The 21,059-nt window shown below is 40.0% G+C and overlaps 1 protein-coding gene across 1 annotated transcript in view; it reads right to left on the reverse strand.

Moving 5' to 3' along the window:
• Positions 1–398: 398 nt before the first annotated feature.
• The window catches only part of SCN4A (sodium voltage-gated channel alpha subunit 4), a 191,949-nt gene continuing 171,288 nt past the window's right edge, over positions 399–21,059 (reverse strand). Inside the window, exons 18-28 of the mRNA XM_075350297.1 lie at positions 15,664–15,818; positions 14,163–14,336; positions 13,939–14,061; positions 13,529–13,807; positions 11,067–11,120; positions 9,909–10,046; positions 8,514–8,618; positions 7,728–7,998; positions 5,561–6,702; positions 4,349–4,387; positions 399–2,313 (exon numbers count right to left, since the gene is read on the reverse strand). Of these exons, the coding sequence (XP_075206412.1) occupies positions 4,385–4,387; positions 5,561–6,702; positions 7,728–7,998; positions 8,514–8,618; positions 9,909–10,046; positions 11,067–11,120; positions 13,529–13,807; positions 13,939–14,061; positions 14,163–14,336; positions 15,664–15,818 (2,444 nt within the window). The 3' untranslated portion in view covers positions 399–2,313; positions 4,349–4,384. The remainder of the gene's footprint in view (positions 2,314–4,348; positions 4,388–5,560; positions 6,703–7,727; positions 7,999–8,513; positions 8,619–9,908; positions 10,047–11,066; positions 11,121–13,528; positions 13,808–13,938; positions 14,062–14,162; positions 14,337–15,663; positions 15,819–21,059) is intronic.

Below are 21,059 nucleotides of genomic sequence, written 5' to 3' on the forward strand. Positions count from 1 at the left end.
GGAGGGACGAGGAATCCAGTGGCTCCTGTGAAGCTCTAGTGAACTCCATGAACAACAGAGTTAAGGCTGTGCATGAAAATAATGGTGGCCAAACAAAATATGCGTGGTTAACAAGTGTGGCATTATTTAGAGAGCACACCAAATTTACACTGTTATACAAGCTGTACACTGACTACTTTGCATTGTATCAAAGTGTCAAATCTTCAGCGTTGTCCCATGAAAATGATAATAAAATATCTACAAACATATTGAGGGGTGTACTCACTTTAGTGATATACTGTATGTGCAGTTCTCTGCACTCATTTCTACGGAAAACATAGACAATGGGAATACCCCATGTATAGTACCAAGTTGGTAAGGTATCAACAATCCTTGGGAATGCAAATAACACTAGTAGCTTTCCAATTAATAATTTATTAGAATTTGTATAATATACAAGAATAATATCTAGGATTTCATTTTGGCTTCCAGCACTAGACAGGAATATGTACAAGCATACGATGTAAAATTACACAGCACTGGAATTGTCTTTTCATACATTAAAATGTAAACATACGGTTAATAAATCGCTGCGGGCATCACAAGATGCACAGAGTGGCTTAGAAATTCCTCATTTAAGACGCGGCTGTGCAAATTAGTGTCACCGGTTTTCCTCTTCAAGCGTAGGTTGTATTTAAGACATATTGGTAACCAAACTGCTTCCAACTTTCACCTACACGCGAATATAATTCTAGTAAAATACTGTATTAAATAAATAGTTAAAAGTTACACTGTATTCCTATATATTTGTTCTAATCTTTGCCAGTGTGCAGTATTGAGAACTTATATATATATATATATATATATATATATATATATATATATATGTATATATGTATATTATATATACTTTTCACTGAAATGAATAAAAAATAAACACTAAGAATAGATGGTTTCATGTTGTTCATTCTTGCATGGGCCTTGTGTACGGAAAGTGCAGGGTTGCATCATACACAAGACATTCAGAGATAGAGAGGGATAGAAAAGAGAAGACTGTGTATATACTTGTGTGCAGGTAGGTGACCAAAGTCAATTCTCCATAGCTTATAACAGAAAGAGCAGCTCTAAAGTATAAACCTATGGCCGTGGGCCCGATTCATCACTTAGGATTTATTGAATGGACTCTTCTTTTTTTGTCTTGTAGCAATCGCTTATACTTTTTGCAACAAATTCATCAAAATGTCGCACCTGTTTCATGAATTTGGTGCAAAATTGAAAATGCTCTTTACTTTTGTCTTTAAGCCTTTTTTTGGTAACTTTTTAATGGAAAAAGTTGCAAATTCTTTAAAAAGTCACAAAATGCGTTGAATTGGAAACCCTTCCCAAAACCTTACTCCAGGAATGAACTGGAGCGAGATGTGTCAAAAACAAAAACGAAATTTGGTAAAAGTCGCATTTCATGAAACGGTCTTAAACATCTGGATAAGCAAAGTTGTTGAAGAAAAATCAAAACAGACTGAAAAAAGAAAGATACATTAAAAAGAGAATAAACCACAAGTACTAAAGCCATTAAAAAATAAAAAAAATTACTCCAGAAAACTAGAAAAACAGCCATGATGAATCAGGTCCTAAGAGAGCAGGGATAAAGCTCGGTACATTATTTGAGTATATACTCTAATATGGGTTTTAATATCCTTGAGACTGGTAATAAGCATAAACGTGACATATATTGGTATAGAAGTAAGATGGGGGCTATTGTATACAGCTTCATATAAATTATCTTAATACTTCACAGTATTAGCAGCCACATATACCCACATTAAATCCATTTATAGATATACTGTAATGGAAAATTAATGCTTCATCACATAAGACAAAGAAACAACTACTGAAACCAGATTTGCAGAAGAGCTTGAAAAACATGAAAGAGATTGTATCTAAAAGCATCTAAATCTAAAAGAATAAAAGGCTGATGTAAACTACTTTTTTAGTATCTGTGATACTAATGTTGCATTTAGTTGTGCTGGACATCCTTGAAGTTCAAAATCAGAATATGAGAAGCGGAGACAGGCTCTTCATATGGACTAAAGGATATCCATCTTGCAGTGGTGGCCAAGAGTTCAGAATATGGGGCCGAGGGTAATTGCAAGTTCTATACTAGGCCTTCATCAATCATAAGAAACTGAAATCATACTGGTGTAACCCCTTAGTTCTCTGACACCTTCTCGTTCTTGGAACATTACTGTTAGAAGACCTCGATACCAAAGGACAGATGAACTTTTGAAGACAACTGTCTCAAAGATGTAAAGTTCAGTTCTTTCCCAATATCAAATTCTGTTAGGAGATGGAAACAGGAAAAATAAAATAATTGTTGGCCAAACATCTTCCTTCCCAGAAGAACCATGCAAAATAATGACCTTAGTCATTACCACTAAGCCAGTTGCGCATTGACAGCCTAAAGCTTTGGCAAGACATGCCAGCGGAAAGCAGAAGCCACACAAAGCGGAGAGCAATGAGCATTTCTTGTGTCTCATCACTGGGTTGTGATTGATACAGGTAAAATATATCTTTGTACTGTGTTAGCCAGTAGAGATAAAAAAAAGTTTTTTTAAAAGAACTGAGAGTCCTCAGTAGTTGATACATTTTAATGGCTAACTGAAAAGATGGTAATAATAGCAAGCTTTCGAGACTACGCAGGTCTCTTCATCAGGCATGGGTTGTGATTGGTGATTAATGTCAGATGTCTTATTTTAGCGATCAGAGAACAATTTTATTGGAAGAGCATTCCAAATCTTCTTCATTGACACCGAAGGTAATGATACAATTCAGACTTCCTCCTGCCACCACTAAAGTGAAGAGGGTTTATGATTAATGTTAAAGTCTTATTCACATGTAATGGGAATAACTTACTGATCACTGTGGTTTCTTCCACTGGGACCCCCAGTAATCCTATGAATGGGAGCCCAGAACCCAGGACAGAGGCTAGTCCAGCTTCATTTATTGGCTATAGAATTGCCAGACTAATGAAGCCCAATGGTTGAACCCCCAGTGATTAATGCTTTAATCTATGAATAGGAAATTACTATTAGGGAATAATTCTTGAAGCCCTTCCTGACCAGTGACTTACATGTTAGCCACATGAGTATATGGAGCAGGCTCAGGAGCTGGGCAGGGATTTCTAGGAAAATTTACAACATACAAAGAAATTTTGCAGTGTATCGTACCTTAGTCCTTGGGGAGACTATTAATATAAATGAAAACCAGTCATTCTGTGTTCAAAGAATATTGCTACTCTTGAACCAGTCATAACTGGGTCCATGTCAGCTCTGGCGATTGTCTACATAGTAAACGGGTGAAGGAGCTGCAAGCCATTTAGGACCTGTCACTTGGCATAAACATGTAGTTGTTTTACCAGGTGTAAATGCCGCTGTTCTCCTGAATCTAACATTTTTCTTTGGTTCCTGCTCCTCTCCATTCCTGAGATATGGTTCCTTCTTCCCTGTACGTAAATCTAGTCTTTTCAGCTACGAAGTTGTGGTCCTAATCTCTTTTCTATTGGAGTCTTCTTGAGGACCACACCTAATTAGCTAAAAAGTCAAGATTTATATTCAGTGGAGAGGAAGCCACACCTCAGGAATGGAGAGGTGCAAGAATAACAAAAACAAAACAAAAAAACTATTCCAAATTTGAAGAGGACAGCGGCATTTACACCAAGTAAGAAATATTTATCACAACTCCTTGGATTCTTGAGTAAGACATAACTACTTTTTGTTGAAACGCATTGGTTCATCCATCCCGTGAGATCTATTGGTGCCTGTACCGCTGTGACTATTTTTAAAGAATTGGATAAAGACGGAGTTTTATTTTTTATTTTTATTTATCCTGCCTTTGTCCGCTTGACGGTCCTCTCTTTTTTGAATGCTGAATGTTCGGGAGTTTTCCTGAAGTCACATTGACTTTAAACTCTTATTCGCAGAGAATTTTTGGCAGAAAAAATGCCGAAAAAAACAACAGAGCATTTACACTATGTGGAAAAATGACCTCATTATTTTATTGCATTTTAACCCCTTAGTGCAAATAGTTTTGTGATTTCTGAATAAATCTATACTACACATCATTGTTCGAGCTTGCGGACATCAGGTACATGAGGTAAATGGTTCATAGAGCAGATTTTACAGTTTCACAGACGTTTCTTTTTAGAGTCTTACATTTCCCACAGGGGTTTACTGCCATGCAGGTGAGATCTCCAAACAAGAAGCTAGAAGATAAGCAGTTAATTTTGCTGCAAAGCATAGAGCGCTTCTTATCTGCACAACCCCGGGAAAACATCAAAACAGTCACGATACAAAATCATGCTTGGAGCACTCACATTGTTTCCCTTGTATGTTACCAACATCAACGCTTATTACTGTAATGGAAAAAGGAAGACATAAACTAAGACAGAGAAGGAGGTCAACGCACAGAGCCCCATTCTTACATGATTTTGCATGCAAGAAAATGTTTAATCAGGATTTTTCATCCAATTTTCATTTCATGAGTTGTGTGCACCACGCCAGAAATCTAACTCCATTCAGGGACTGGAGTGATATTTCTGGCATACCTAACAAGCTGTGGCTCACGCCCCCATCCTGCCCCAGCTCCACCCATTGTGTCAGAGCTGGGAGAAACTGGCGTGTAGATGTCAAAAGTCGCAAAATTTAGTCGCCTATATTTTGAAGCTTTTCAACTGTTTTATGCTAGAATTCTGGTATTAAGGCTTTGATGTATCGGAGCAAATGTTTTAACTGCTTGTCTATCTATGGGGTATGGTGCTATGTTTGAGATTTGACTGCTAGAGAGCTGTATTAACAAATGAATCAGCATATAATCTATAATGACCTAAGAAAGACGTGACATCAAAATGCCCCCATAGTGATCTCTGCATTCCTTGCATTAGTTTATAGTACAGGAAGATCAGCTGCTACCTTCAAGAATAAGCTTTCCCTCTCTCAATGTATATTATACATTGTGTCCAGATGCCGGAGAAGTATAGCGCTTTGTGACAAATCAAGTCACTGCCATGCAATATATGTTAGAAGGGGCTTTAAAGATATTTTGTGGCATATCAATGGCTTGGTCATCCATATTTTGCCCAGAACTGTTTCATTTAATTCTGTAGATACGATTAAGCTAATGGTCAAAAAATCTATATATAAAAATAAATTAAGAATAAATTATATTTCCTGTATAAAGTCACCTAAGGTTGCATGTTTTATAAACACATATGTTACAGATATGTAAATGTCACATTCCAGGGGGAAAAAATGAAGTGTTGAAAAAAGAAAAAACTAAGCGCCCCCCTCCACCCCCCTAAAAAAAATCTGCTGAATTGTAACAAAGATCATATAAATAAAAGGAACATTTATGATATAGATTATAAACCTTTCTTCTCTGTCCACTGCCTACAGCACACCTACTAGTCATGGTTATTTTATATTGAAACAGACTTCTCCATGCCCTTGCTACAGCTGACTGCTGGGTACAGAGAGGAAACCCTCCCCTAATTTCTGTAAGTATGAAGCTACACATCTGTCTCCCTTACATCATCTCCACTGCTGCGTGAAAATCTGTTAGTTGAACGTGGACGCTGACTTGCATTGGTTCCTTCATCCTCAAGATATTGTCCAAAAGCAGAGTTTATTCTGTCTGCTACCAAACCTTCTTTCTCAGGGGGGTCCTCAACAGCCGAGTCAAAATCCTGACTGTGACGGTAGACGTAGGATGCATGCTTTACCGAACGCTTCAGGAGGTGCCTACGGAAAGCCCTCTGGATTTTGATGGCACAAACTTCTTCTTGTTTCCTTTTCAAAGTAGTAGTGATAGGTTCATAAGACACTTTGGAAGGGTTGGCTGCCATAAATTTTTCTTCCATGGAGGCTTTTAGAGCATCCATTTCTCCGGAGTCTCCCAATACTTCTTTAGTCAGTGCAAACAAAATATCCAAGCAATGTATCTTATCTCCTATGACCATTGGGAGGTCCAAAGTTATCAGCTTAATTTTGTTGGGTTTCTGGATTCGTAATGGATCTTGTAAGGCGTCTACAAAGTCTGACATTCTGCTGTATTCAACAAATTGAGTTGCATCAGGATCGAATTTCTCCCAAGTTTCATAAAACATCTCAAAATCATCCTCGCATAAGGGCTCACCACTTTCTTCTGTGGCCACATTAAAATTCTCTAAGATAATGGCAATATACATATTGACAACAATCAAAAAAGAAACAATGATATAGCTACAGAAAAATACAATTCCTATGGCTGGATTTCCACAGTCTCCACGCACAGCAGTTCCTGGGTTCTCCATATGAGGGTCACAATCCGGTGCGCCACTGTTTAGAATTGGATTCAAAAGCCCATCCCATCCAGCTGAGGTGGTAATTTCAAACAAGCAAATAATGCTATTCCCAAACGTCTCAAAATTAAACATGTCATCAATGCCAGATTCCTTCTTCACATAGGCAAAGTTAGACATCCCAAATATCGAGTAAATGAACATAACTAAGAATAAGAGAAGACCAATATTGAAAAGAGCCGGAAGAGACATCATCAGGGCAAAAAGAAGCGTCCGGATTCCTTTAGCTCCTTTAATGAGTCGAAGAACCCTCCCAATTCTTGCAAGTCGGATCACTCTGAAAAGTGTTGGCGACACAAAGTACTCCGCTATAAGATCCGAGAGGACAATACCTATAAAAAAAAAAGCAAAAAGTCACAAGTAGGACAATGAATACTGAATCTAATAAAAGCCATTTTAAAATGTAAATCAGATTTATTATCAAATACTAAACCTAATATTGTTTTATTGTTCATTTATCAGTCTTAAAAGTGTCCACCCTGAACATTTTTTATTCTTTATATGGATCAGGATGGCATAAAAAAAATAAATCTAAAGAAATACTTTTTTACCCTCTGTTGTTTTTTTTTCTACACTTCTGGTCCCTTACTGGTCTCTACTTTCTGATCACTGCAAATAATTTCTAAGCCAACCACTAGCCACAGCAGAAGACTGCTCCCAAACCAGAGATTGGTCAAAGCAGTCCCATGTCTCGGTGTCAGGAAGTCATTACAGCAGCAGGAAGTAAGACCGGTAGGGGAACAGGTAACACTGGAGACATGAGATGAATGAGTTACTGCTTTTTTCTACCCATTCTGAGCAGTTTCTTCTGGATAAGGGCTAGATGATGTGTTATAGGGATAATGCTTCCCATAGGTTTTAAAGAACACCAGAGAATCCATTAGGCCATGTGCTAATCAATGCTCTTGTTAGACTTTGTATTTATAGAATTACTAGCTGTAGTACCCAGCGTTGCCTGGGATAGATAGTAACTAAGTATCTCTCTGTCTCTCTCCCACTTTCCCTCTCTGTCTCCCTCTGTCTGTCTCCCTCTCTCTGTCTCTCTGTATGTCTCTCTGTTTCTCTCTCTCTGCGCCTGCCTCTCTATTCATCTCTCTGTCTGTCTCTGACTATCTGTCTCTCTGTCTTTCTGTCTCTGACTGTCTCTCTCTGACTGTCTGTCTTTCTGTCTATCTCTCTCTCTCTGTGTTTTTGTGTCTCTGTCTTTCTGTCTCTCTCTATCCGTCTCTCTATCTCTGTGCGTATTCCTTTAGCGGACATACTCATACACACATACGCACACACATACTGTACATACATACACACACGTACATACACTAAGATTTATATATTAGATAATGTATGCACTAACACTTACCAGCTATTGAAATGATGACCACCACAAAGTCAAAAATATTCCATCCGACAGTGAAGAAGTAATACCTTAGGGCAAACATTTTAAGGAAGCACTCTGTAGTGAAGATGACGATGAACACAAGGTTGATTTTGAAGAGAATATTTACTTTCTCATCACTTTGGTCATCTGTCTCAATCATCATTGTAATCATGTTAAGGCAAATCAAGATCATAATAAAGATGTCGAACGCTTGCTTGGAGATAAAATCAAAGACGACTCCTTGGATCGCATTCTTTATTGTGTACAACCATGGCATGTCAAAAAATGTATGAAAGAAAGAGAAAAAGGAATAAGTTAGCAATAAAAGAAAACATACTTTTTTGCTCGAACATTACTTGTCCTATATGTTGTTTATAACACAAATAAATTGAATAAGTGGCATAATATATATTACAATATTAGCAGCTCAAAACTGTATCAGTACAGAGGAGGCTGTCAGTCAGTGCCAGGGCATAGTTATGGCTGCCACTGATTATGTACTGAGCAGTGACTGAAGCTGCACAGGCCACACCTCTAGGATTAAAAGAGGGAGATTGACGGGAGGAGTAAAATTAATTTCCTCTCAGAAGCCAGGCTCTCAGTATCTCAACACGATTAATCCCATAGCTGCAGATTAATAGGCTTTTGTTGCTTAACAGCTTCCCTTTAAACATTCTACAAGGTCTATTACCTGCAGCATCCTCAATAATGACATTGTCCCAAACAGCCCACCCCACTAATATGAGTGTCTGTGAGGATCTGTTTTACCTCCGGTCTAGGAATTGGCTTCACCGGCTTTTTTGAACCCAGTTTTTTCATGGCGTTGTAGTATTTTTTCTGCTCCTCAGTCATGAAGATATCTTTTCCTCCAAAGTATAAGAAAAATACATGTCTGTTATTTGCAGTTTCCTTACACTCACACTATAGGCTCATTCACACGTCAGTGAGTTTCTTTGCAGACAAAATAAGGTTGGCGTTTCATCAAAGTTTTGTGTCTGATCTTCATCAGTTTGGTGTACCAGCTTCTCCCATCAGTTTTATCAGTTTTTCTCGTATAAAAAAAAAGTATCTCCTACCAAAAAGCCCATGAAAAATGGACAGTACACAGATGGCATCCGAACGAGGTCTGATTTTTCATGAACCCGTAGACTTTGATGAGTTCGATCTGACACTCCAATCAAAATCGGACATGTCTTTGTTCTCCTATGCGGAGCACTCAGTCCAAGGAAAAAAAATCGGCTATGTGAAATAGTCCACAGATTATCATAGGTATGAGAGCTATCCACGAAAAACACGGACAGCAGTCGTATGAGAGAAACTGATGTGTGAATGAGCCCTAATGGTACATTTAGGCCACGTGTTCATGTTGAGTATTTGGAGAGGTTTTTACCTCAGTATTTATAAGCCAAAACCAGGAGTGGAACAATGAGAGGAAAAGTAGAATAGAAACACGTCACCACTTCTGTATTTTATACCCACTCCTGGTTTTAGCTTCCAAATACTGAGGTAAAAACCTCACCAAATACCCAAAGTTGGCACGTGGCCTTAAAATTGTTAATTTTGACTCATCATCAATGAACCATAATGATCACCAATTAACTAAATGAAAAGACATCCATGCTTGTTTACTAAACCATTTACACGGCCATCAAACAATGATGAGGGCATAACGAGGGGCAGATATATCATTAGTGCAACCTGTACAGCTGCTCAGGGGCCCAAGCAGTAAGGGCCCTCTAAAGCAGGAGTAATGGTGCATTATAATGAGTTATTGGACAGCAAAGGGCCCATATATTGTTCTTGAACACGAGTTGTCTGTCTGTGTCCGCTCCTGGACAGAATGATTGCTAATATGATCTTTCTGTCCCTACAGAGTATCATTACTGCAGCACATCTTGTGTGTACATCATGCGATGTGCTGCTGATCACAATTATTTTTTTTACCACCATAAATAATCTTATCACCTAACGATTAAGCGTTTTGCTCTATCAACAGGTAATCGCGGTCATTTTTGCAGACACGGATAATAATCAGGAACAAGTATTCCTTGCGATTCGCCAATTATATATACTGTATTGGTCTAACCACACTTATTCAATGGTCATACACTGTTTTCTATCAACTATGAATGTTTGTAGTATTTACTTTTCTAAAATACTTATCTTTTTCTTTTGTTGATTGAAATTGTCTATGATGACACCAATGAAAAGATTTAAAGTGAAGAAGGCACCGAATATGATGAATATCACAAAGTACAAGTACATGTAAATGTTGATTTCATAGATAGGCTGATCCTCAATCTTTAAAACAGAATGGAAAAGAATCACAGTGATTATATAATGATATATATATTATACTTATATATCCTGTATGTGTGTATGTACAGTATCTATATATATATATATATATATATATATATATATATAGATAGATAGATAGATAGATAGATAGTGTATATGTTTACATTTTATGCACTCTTTATCTACCGCAAGACACAATTATGGCTAGGTCTTCTTTCACCCTAGGAAAAAAATCAGTCTGGTACCTTATCCATCTGTCTAACTTTCATGGGTAAAGGCCCCGTTACACGCAACGACGTATCTAACGATATATCACCGGGGTCACTGATCCGTGACGCACATCCGGCATCGTTAGCGACGTTGTTGCGTGTGACACCAACGAGCGGCCGTTAACGATGGAAAATACTCACCAAATCGTCCATTGTTGATACGTCGTTCATTTTCAAAAAATCGTTGATTGTTGAGGGTGCAGGTTGTTCGTTGTTCCCGAGGCAGCACACATCGCTATGTGTGACACCTTGGAAACGACAAACTACAGCTTACCTGCGGCCGCCGGCAATGAGGAAGGAAGGAGTTGGGTGAGATGTTACGGTCGCTCATCTCCACCCCTCCGCTTCTATTGGGCGGCTGCTTAGTGATGCCGCTGTGATGCCTCACGAACCGCCCTCTTAGAAAGGAGGCGGTTCGCCAGCCACAGCGACGTCGCTAGGCAGGTAAGTCCGTGTGATGGCTCCTAATGATATTGTGCACCACGGGCAGCAATTTGCCCGTGACGCACAAACGACGGGGGCGGGTACGCTCAATAGCGATATCGCTAGCGATATCGCTGCGTGTAAAGCCCCCGTTAGACAAAATGGGCTGACAGGATATCTAGGTCACATTTTTCACCAGAGCCTACCCCTACACCTAAGGCAAAATGTCCTATAGATGATAGCCATAGACTAATGTTATTGTAACATTAGTCTAATATTACATTGTAATATAATATTAGAGAGATGATGAGCTAATACATTTACTTACATTCCTTGAGTCCACGGCCGCATACATGATATCCATCCAACCTTTAAATGTTGCCTATACATGAGAAACAAAAATAATTTAATGGTTGGCTCAAATAAGACTTGAAATGAGATCTATGTGTAAGGAAGTTTTGTATTGTTTTGTAGTGTAATGTGAATTGTGTCCTGCGTTTTTTGTAAATAATGTGTCATCTGAACTGTGATGATAATATTATGAATTGCAATGTGTTTCTGTATAATGTACAGCAAGGTTACATGTGGTAATGTTTCTTGTATAATTTTCTAGTACTTGTTTATGTAGTTGCCAGACTATAGGGTTAGAGATAGTTAAGTGTTGGGACAAGCCCACAATGGGAGAAGCTAACAGATAGGGTAAGAGACGATTCATTATAGAAAAGAAAATGAAAACCTAGTGTGCGATAAATACGGATAAATATGGATGGATAGTCTGTAGGTTGTGAAGATCACATACAGTGGGTGACGTGGCGGAAAAGAAAAGAAAGGAGACTGGAGTTGAGATAGCGTGATACTTAAGTACTGACTGAGACACTAAACATTAGACAATGCTGAGTCTAGAGACCATCCTCCATACAAAGTGGCCCCAGATAGAAGGCCCCAAGCCTAAAAGGTAATGAGTCAGAATGGACTAAGACGTGAGCAGAGTTGACGTTTCCCTGACAAGCATCCAAGAACGTAAGGCTGTTCTCTGGCACTACTGGCCACCTCTTATCCCCCTCCTTTATAAGAAAAATGTATTCAGAAGTGTTTGGGAGCATAAGGCTCTACTGTGGCCACAGTGACACAACCCTCGACCCCTCCTATACAAGGACACTGAATGTGGAGAAGCTGACTGTCATAAATCAGACTGTATCATTAGGCTGGGTTGTGCTGGGACTCACAGGATCAGTAAGATCATAAGCAACCAGGTGGGAACAACAAATGTGTCTGATTATGCTTTATATAACCGAAACGTGCTGGAAGATGTATGACCACTATCTTGGATATGACGTTTGTGTAGATGAATCGTTAAGTAAAGAGTTGTGCTTTGAACTGAACTAGTGCTCTCCTTGTGGGAGCGACTTGTCATCTGGTCCTGGCCAGCTAAAACCAATGGCAACATGCGGCCTGTTTGGGTGTAAAGTCCACATGACACAACTCCAGACACTCAGCCAGTACCATGTCTATCCTGTAGCATGCCGGAGCGTCTGGTGTCAGTCCCTCACCCACGACTATCAACCCGCACCACTTTATGGATTAAATAAAAAAAAAAAGCCCCACACTTGTTCACAGGCCACATCTAGTATTGCAGCTTAGTTCCATTCCATGGTCTAGAGTTAAGATGCAAAAGCAAGAGAAAACCAACACACATTTAGCGGATATAGGTTCATTAAAACTGGCGATTTTCATGTCGCACATTTGGACTCATAAAATATTAATTTTAATATCAGAATTATACAGTCATTCCAACATTTATTTTCAAAGTTACTATATCAGCCTTATCAGGTCCAAGAAATTGATCGAACAATGAATGTAGTTTGTATTGTGAAATCCATTGACAGATCCATGTTAATTTATTCTTAATTTATTGTTAAAATAGGTACTATTGCTCTAAAAGGTAATAAAATACCTTGTTCAAATACACAGATGGTATGAAAATAATTGTAGTGGGAAAATATGCCTGAGCCTATTAGCTGCTCAATGTCCTATGGTTGTTCACTAGTCATGATAATAACCTTAGTAGAGCAGCCGTTCTGAAAAGAGAAACCCCCGAAAACCATATCTAGATCTTCTAGCCTTACTATCTTTTCTTGCTATGTTTCACAGCTTTCCCCTCCTAAAAATCCAGCTTATCAGGGAACAGAGTGGAGTAGGGACTGTTTGTATTGTGGCAGTTGTCACATCAGCTCCAGTCAATTGTCAAATGTGGTACTTTATTTTTTAAAAATAAGGGGTGATGTGGTGATCATAAATTGGTGGTCAGCTTTGGTGATCAGGTTTCGCCATATGTGTCACATTTTGTAATCAAAAGGTTTTTTAAACCAATAACAAAATTATATATTTTTTTGGTTCTGGAGAATTCTTCTTTTGTGAAGTCTGAGAGTGGGCACACCCTTCTGAAAAAAAATCCCTTATGAGAAAAGTCAAGTGAAAGTTGTATGTATGTAAATGAGAGAGGTATCCAAAAAGTGATTTCGACACAATTTTTCTATAGTGAGTGGTGTATGTGTTTGGGACAATAAGTTGCTCGTCTAACTTATTTTTCTTTTTTCGAAACACTACTATTCTTGTCCATGGGCCGGTATCACAGCTCACCCTTATTCAGTTCATTAAAGCAATATGAGAAACAGCCCAATGACAGAGTGGAGCTGTTTTTGTTATAAGCACAGACCTTACAGCCTTGTAGGAATATACGCAATTTTGGTTATACCATACACAACATAAGGAAATAATAAAGTTCCTTACCACTTGTAATAAAGACAAGTATCCAAGACCTACATTGTCAAAATTTACTTTGACATTAACCCATCGAACTTGTTCGGTGAAATTTAAAGCCATGCAATCTGTTCGATTGTTCACAACAGAAACATCAAAGAGTTCCGACGTCGTTGTGTTGATACATCGATAATATTTTCCAGCAAACAGGTTGACACCCATTATACTAAAGATCAGCCAGAAGATTAGACAAACTAGCAGCACGTTCATGATGGAAGGAATGGCACCCAACAAGGCGTTGACTACAACCTTAAAGACATATAAAAGGCAGGAAATGAATGAAGTAAGTAGTCACAACCTTCTTATCAACAGATTAGAATTTACAACCCATGACCAAGTGGTCCTAAAATACATATTATTAGTACTGATAGAATATCTACCCTCATGCCCTCAAATCTTGACAACGCTCTCAGAGGTCTAAGGGCTCTCAATGTTCTTAGTGACTTGATGGCACCAAGTTCTGAATAACCCATCCAGTTGGCAGTCAAACTGATTAGAGACACCTACAATGAAGATATAAATGTTAATTTTGAAAGAAATTGTGACAGGAATGGAAGTCTCACTAGTGTAATAATGTAATGATACCTTATTTTGAAATACTTACATCAACAATGAGAAAATCTAGCCAGCACCAAGCATTTGTAAAATAGACTTTGAAGCCATATGCCACCCACTTCAGCAACATTTCAAACACAAATATGTAGGAGAAGACTTTATCAGCATATTCTAATATAATTTTGATAACTCTTCTCTGTTCAATGTATATATCCTCAAATGCCTGTAAAAAAGAGATGAGAACATTACAATATTATATATGTATTCATTAAATACCTTGAAAAAGTATTCATGAACTTGTCCACATTTTTTTACATTACACCCACAAACTTAAAACAAACCAATCACCAGGATTTTCCTATAGAACGTAAAGCTAGTGCTATACTGGCACTATCATGCTGATTCTATACATACCTGTAGTGGTCAGATTGGATGTATAGTTTTTGAAATACAGGCAAGTAAAGTTACAGAAATGCACAGCTTTTTGATTGGCAGCAGCTGCTGAATAGCTAATATGTGGTTCGGTTTTGCTGTCTATTCCCGCCCCTGTCTGCTGCCCGATCTCTGTAGATGCTAGACTGTATGGGCTCCTTCCAGGTATGAGTCATTTCTGTCATATGATAGGGGGGTGTTCGAGATGCAGCCTATATAGTCTAGCATCTACAGAGGACAGGCAGCAGACAGGGGCAGGAATAATTAGTAAAACCTGACCCACTTATTAGATATTCTGCAGCTGCTGTCAATCTAAAAGCTGTACATTTCTGTAACTTTACTTGCCTGTGTTTAAAAAACTATACATCCAATCTGACACCTAAATGAATGTATAGAATCAGCATGACAGCATCAGTATAGCACTGGCTTTAGTTTATATAGGAAAATCCTGCTGATAGGAAAATCCTGCTGATTGGTGCGCTTTAAATGTATTTTATTGGGACCTTATGTGGTATACCAACCTGCCCAGGGGATGTATTGTTAGACCATGTCCCTGTATGGTCAGACACGGCCATTACACAGTACATAGCAGGAACACATTTAGAAGATTATCTCAGCGCATGAACATTTATTTTTAACCATATCCAATTGTGGAACTTATTCTTATTCCAAGATCTATTTATTAAACTGAACTTTGTTTATGGGAAAACCCTCTAATTCTTTAACTTTTGCAAAAATTACTTGACACGGAATCTTCTAGGTATTTGTAAAAAAAAAAAATTAGCACTCACAGTAAGGTATAGGAAAATAAACTGTAAATCTCCTTACCTTAGTTAAATATTTATTACATTGATGAATTGGCTAACATTCGTAAAAAAAATAAAATAAGATATCACCATGATGTCCAATATAATCTCTAAACATGGTTTTACAGGCGTAGAGAAACAGTGCCACACCTGGCCATGAGTTCTGTCTGCTATTGCAGCTTAGTCAATAGGACTGCAGTGCAATACTGCACACAATCTTTGGATAGTTGTGGAACTATTTTTGTACAATAACAGCCACATTTTTTCTAGTATTTTGGAAGCTAAAAGGAAAGAGAATCTCTCAGTAGTTACCAAAGCTCCACTACTGAGCAGGATCATGAAGATGATAAAGGTTTCAAACCAATTGTGTTCAACTATCTTGAAACAGGTCTTACGAATGTTCCACCAAATTTTTCCTTTTTCAGTTTTGATGTCAACATACAGACATGGAAATCTTCGTACACATGCTGAAAAATAGAAAAGAACAACTCTTAATACAGATGGACGTCTTTCCACCGGTTAGACAGATGTCTTGTGACTGAACCACATGGAAATATTTGTCAAATGACATCTGTGATAAATATCATTATGTATACAGTACAGACCAAAAGGTTGGACACACCTTCTCATCTCTAGAACAACTGTTAAGAGGAGACTTTGTGCAGCAGGCCTTCATGGTAAAATAGCTGCTAGGAAACCCCTGCTAAGGACAGGCAACAAGCAGAAGAGACTTGTTTGGGCTAAAGAACACAAGGAATGGACATTAGACCAGTGGAATCTGTGCTTTGGTCTGATGAGTCAAAATTTGAGATCTTTGGATCCAACCACCGTGTCTTTGTAGAAAAGGTGAACGGATGGACTCTACCTGGCTGGTTCCCACCGTGAAGCATGGAGGAGGAGGTGTAATGGTGTGGGGGTGCTTTGCTGGTGACACTGTTAGGGATTTATTCAAAATTGAAGGCATACAGAACCAGCATGCTTACCACAGCATCTTGCAGCGGCGTGCTATTCCATCCGGTTTGCGTTTAGTTGGACCATCATTTCTTTTTCAACAGGACAATGACCCCAAACACACCTCCAGGCTGTGTAAGGGATATTTGACTAAGAAGGAGAGTGATGGGGTGGTACGCCAGATGACCTGTTCTCCACAGTCACCAGACCTGAACCCAATCGAGATGGTTTGGGGTGAGCTGGACCGCAGAGTGAAGGCAAAAGGGCCAACAAGTGCTAAGCATCTCTGGGAACTCCTTCAAGACTGTTCGAAAACCATTTCCGGTGACTATCTCTTGAAGCTCATCAAGAGAATGCCAAGAGTGCGCAAAGTAGTAATGAAAGCAAAAGGTGGCTACTTTGAAGAACCTAGAATATAAGACTTACTTTCAGTTGTTTCACACTTTTTTAAGTATTTGATTCCACATGTTTAAATTCATAGTTTTGATGCCTTCAATGTGAATCTACAATTTTTAGAGTCCTGAAAATAAAGAAAACTCTTTGAATGAGAAGGTGTGTCCAAACCTTTGGTCTGTACTGTATATAATTCAACTTACGTGAATACTTAGATGACATGGTGTTGTAGAAAATAAAGAATTAAGGGGGTGGTTTGGTTTGGACATACCATTTTCATATTATTAATCCCCTGAGACAGGTGAAACACTCACCAATGGTGAGGTCGGCGAGCAGGAGTGGACCCACTAGACCAAAGGGGGAACCTAGACTTACCATTTAGTGAGAGGGGCTTAACTAGGCACCTGCCGCGAGGCAGAATGCCAGGTGCCACTCCCAGAGCAGTAACAGGAACTGTGGCAGATGAGTGGAGAAGGGAGACATAAGGACAGGTGGACACAGTCATAGACAGAACAGACACTGGCAGGACAAACAAGGCAGAATACAAGGCATAGTCTGAACGGAGAACGACTGGACAGGCAGGGGCAGGTAAGGAACCTCCGCATGGGTCATCAGGCTCAGGTTACCAGGCATGGGACATCAGGCACAGGACATCGGACATAGGTGCAGTCAGGACGGTGGAGGCAGACAAGATGACAGGTGTAGGCAGGTAGGGACACAAGTGCATGACAAACGGTGGTACCAGTGAACAGACAAGACAGGTCCAGGGAAAGAGACAGGACAAACAAAGCAAAGCAGTACTGGTAGCATGCAGGACTGGTGCTGGAGGTTGGGAGACTAGAGCAGACAGGCAGGAGCAACACATAGCTAGGATCTGAATTGTAATGCATTGCTCTGGTTCCGCCCATCAGGGGAATGAGCCTTAAGTACCTGGTGCCTTCCAGTGGTAGGCTGGGGATACCTTTGCAAGGTACGCACGCTTCCTCATAAAGGGACAGGAAGCACGGGCTTGCACGTCCCCCAGGCTTGACAGCATGTGCTGGGCCTGGGGCTTAGGCAGGAGCTGAACACCGACACACATGTGGGCATCCGTGGGGGGATGAGCTGGGGACCACACTACATATGGATGGCAATGAAGGGAGGCAGAGAACCAAGTGACACGTGGGTGGCCACATGGGGGGGGGGGGGGACACGAGCTGAGGAAAACACTACACGTGGACAGCCATGCAGAATGCAGAGGACTGCACAGAACGGGGATGGCCATGCAGAAAAGAGGAGGGAGCAGGAACATAGCGCTAGCACTCGGGAAGCTGGCACTACAACAGGTTGGAAGACTCTACTGAACTATGATGAAATCTGACCATAGATAAAACGTAATTTATCCTTTGTTTCTCCTATTGTCCCTGCAGTCCTCCCCAAACCCCTACAGATAAAAACCTGAGAAATGTAATTTAAAGATCCTGGATCAAAAACAAATTCTACACCAGTGGTCTTCAATCTCAATAAGCCCTATTTTAATGTCAAGATCTTAAATACGCAACTGAAATATATGCGTGAACGACATAGATTTCCAATGAGAAATTTAGTGGGTGGATTAAATATGGAATTTGACAATCCATAATCCCTGTAAAAATTCCCCCACTTGAGAAAACCTTAAGAGAAATAATGAGAAACAACTCAGCTTGAACTTAAGCGCATAAAATAATGCTCACCCTGAGTTTTTCGGTGCAGACCCTCATCAAAATCTGTTTCAAAAATTTCCAGGAAAACTCTTCCTATTCATTTTTATTGCAAATTTACTTTGCAGCTGATGTCAGGAGTTGTGCTTTTTTTCTCCCTTAAGATGTTTTGAAAAATGCCTTCCGAAAAAAATAAACTAAGGGTTTGTGCATATGACATCTTTTCCAGGTAGATTCCGACTGGAACCATCCTGAAAAAGCGCTGCAAAGGCACCGCAAACATGAACATAATGCACAGCAATGTAAAAACTACATTGCTGTGCACATGTCAAGTCTTTTGTCGCCTCTTTTAACCGCTTCAGGGGTCAAGCTCATTCTTTGGAAGCTGCTCGCTGTCTATAGTGGAAAGTACAGGTAAAAGATGCCGCAAAAAATGATGGCAAATCGGTTTTAGGAAAAAGAAACTGGCCTCTTCCTAAAGTGGCTTTGCTTAGGAAAAATCTGCCTGTTTGAACTTTTAAAAAAACTTTATGTGAATATAACCTTAAGTTTTTATAGGATGCTTATTGTATATATAAGTAAAAAATCCTGCACAATAATAGTAATAAAAAAATAATTGATTTTTTTTTCCAGAATTTCTTGTAGAATTTTACAAATTATTCTGGAACTATTGATTTCCAGAGACATGTAATTATATTGCTGTGTAAATCTTCTTGTAAGATGAAAACTCATAAACCCATAAGAGCCTGTAAATGTTTAGTTTCTCTTCTCTTTTCTGGAGGGTTGAGTTCACCTGTTTATTGAAGCATATCCAAATATCCCCCCAACCCTGACAATCTATCAACAGAAGTATCAGATATACAGCTGCCAGGAGGAACTAAAAACCATACTGAGCCACCAAATAATTCTGTTCACCTATGTACAGGCAAAAAAGTGTGCTACACTACCTACTTTATCACCACATGGTTGTGTGCCAGGTCTTACAGGGGCACTGCCACTGTTCTTACACATAGGCACACAATGTAAGGTCAAGGCCTGGTGGTACATTCAAGAATCCTAGTAACCCTGGTTTAAAAATCAGCACCTGCATATATTGACAACTTTACAGCAAATGATAAAAGACGTAATAAAAAAAAATACAAAAAAATCAGGTCTATGCTTGTGCCAATAAACTGTAATACAGCTGTGTATTAATGTTTATTTTACATCTTCAAAACTAACATAATGCCTGGGTCTACTGAGCAGAATGTATGAACTTGGATCTGCTATTTGGAACTGTGACGCTAGTCATTTATGGACAAGTCTGGAGGCAGGGTAAATGATCCAGGGTCATATACCGGGAGAGCTCGTTGTGGATATAAGGAGTAAACTGAAGCTTAATCAAGTCACGTTCCAGGGTTAGAATTCCAGGAGGGCACATTGTGAGTGCGGGGAGCAAACAGAGGAGTAGTCAGGCAGCAGTCCGAGGTCAGATAATAGTAATAATTGTAACACCCCTGTAGCATGGTGATTACAGGGTATTGTATAATAGGCTCCTGTGGAGGGGGAACAGCCAGACCAGGGCTAGAAATACCTGAAGGAAGGGAATGGGGACAGGTACTGGGGATCGTGGAGAATGTCCTGGTGGTGTCCTAGAGAAAGAGGGCGCTACCAGAGTAGGGAGAAAGAGAGACAGAGAGGTGACGAGTCCCCATGCAGCTTCATGCCACGGGGAAGGCAACCAAACGCACATGACAGAGGGACTCTCAGATAAACTTACTGGACCCTGCCTCCAACCTGCCCGGGACCAACTGGAAGCTACGACGGCGAGGACCGGCACTCGGGTGCGATGTTGGAAAAGACGGATGAATAAAAAGGAACTGGAACCCGCACTCAGTGACTCTTGTGAGTAAATGTCATCGTCCTGTGCCCTGGTGCTCCCGTGGACTGCCGCGCTCGGTTCTCACCAACCTCCTGGGGCTTCCCCACTCCACCCGTGGATAGCGATTCCATCTTAGCTGCCCGTAATACCTGCCCCGGAGAGAGACTATGCAGCGGCGGCTAAACACCTGACCGCATACCACGGGTGGCGCTGCGCGCAACCCCCGTTCCCGTCCCATACCGTTCCTGGGGGAGAGAAGGGTTGCAGGGAGAGGGGGTCCACGGCAGAGGAGACCGAGACCCCAGTCACCGCTGCAACCAGTGACGTGCTCCCAGGAACCCCGTTACTCTCTTCCCGTTACCCCCCTCTTGTGGACTGTCAAACTCTTTAATGAAACCCACCGGGGTCACGAAAGCTGGGTTGGGTCACTCACAGCTCGACCCCGAAGACCACCGGCTCGGTGACCGTGCGAGCCCTGCAAGCCCCGGTGGGGTGCGTTTCAACTTGGCGCTGCGAGCATGGTCCAGACTAGATCCGATACCACCGGGTGACACGTGCCTTGTAAATAACAGCAGATATAGAATTCGCACATATTTGTTTATTATAAGAGAAATATATTAGGTCAATTTTGCTTGTGGCTTCGCTGCCATTATTTGCGTCATGTAGATCTGCACTTACCAATATGATTGAAGGGCAGAGCAACACTATAGAGAAATGCCTATAAATTTGGAAATTCATGACAAACAATGCTTAGCGTGTATATCATAGAAACATGGCAAGAAAGACTTTGCTCAAATATCAATGAACAAGTCCTTCAAACAACA

The sequence above is a fragment of the Anomaloglossus baeobatrachus genome, chromosome 5 (genome assembly GCF_048569485.1).
Source record: "Anomaloglossus baeobatrachus isolate aAnoBae1 chromosome 5, aAnoBae1.hap1, whole genome shotgun sequence".
Classification (NCBI taxonomy): Eukaryota; Metazoa; Chordata; class Amphibia; order Anura; family Aromobatidae; genus Anomaloglossus; species Anomaloglossus baeobatrachus.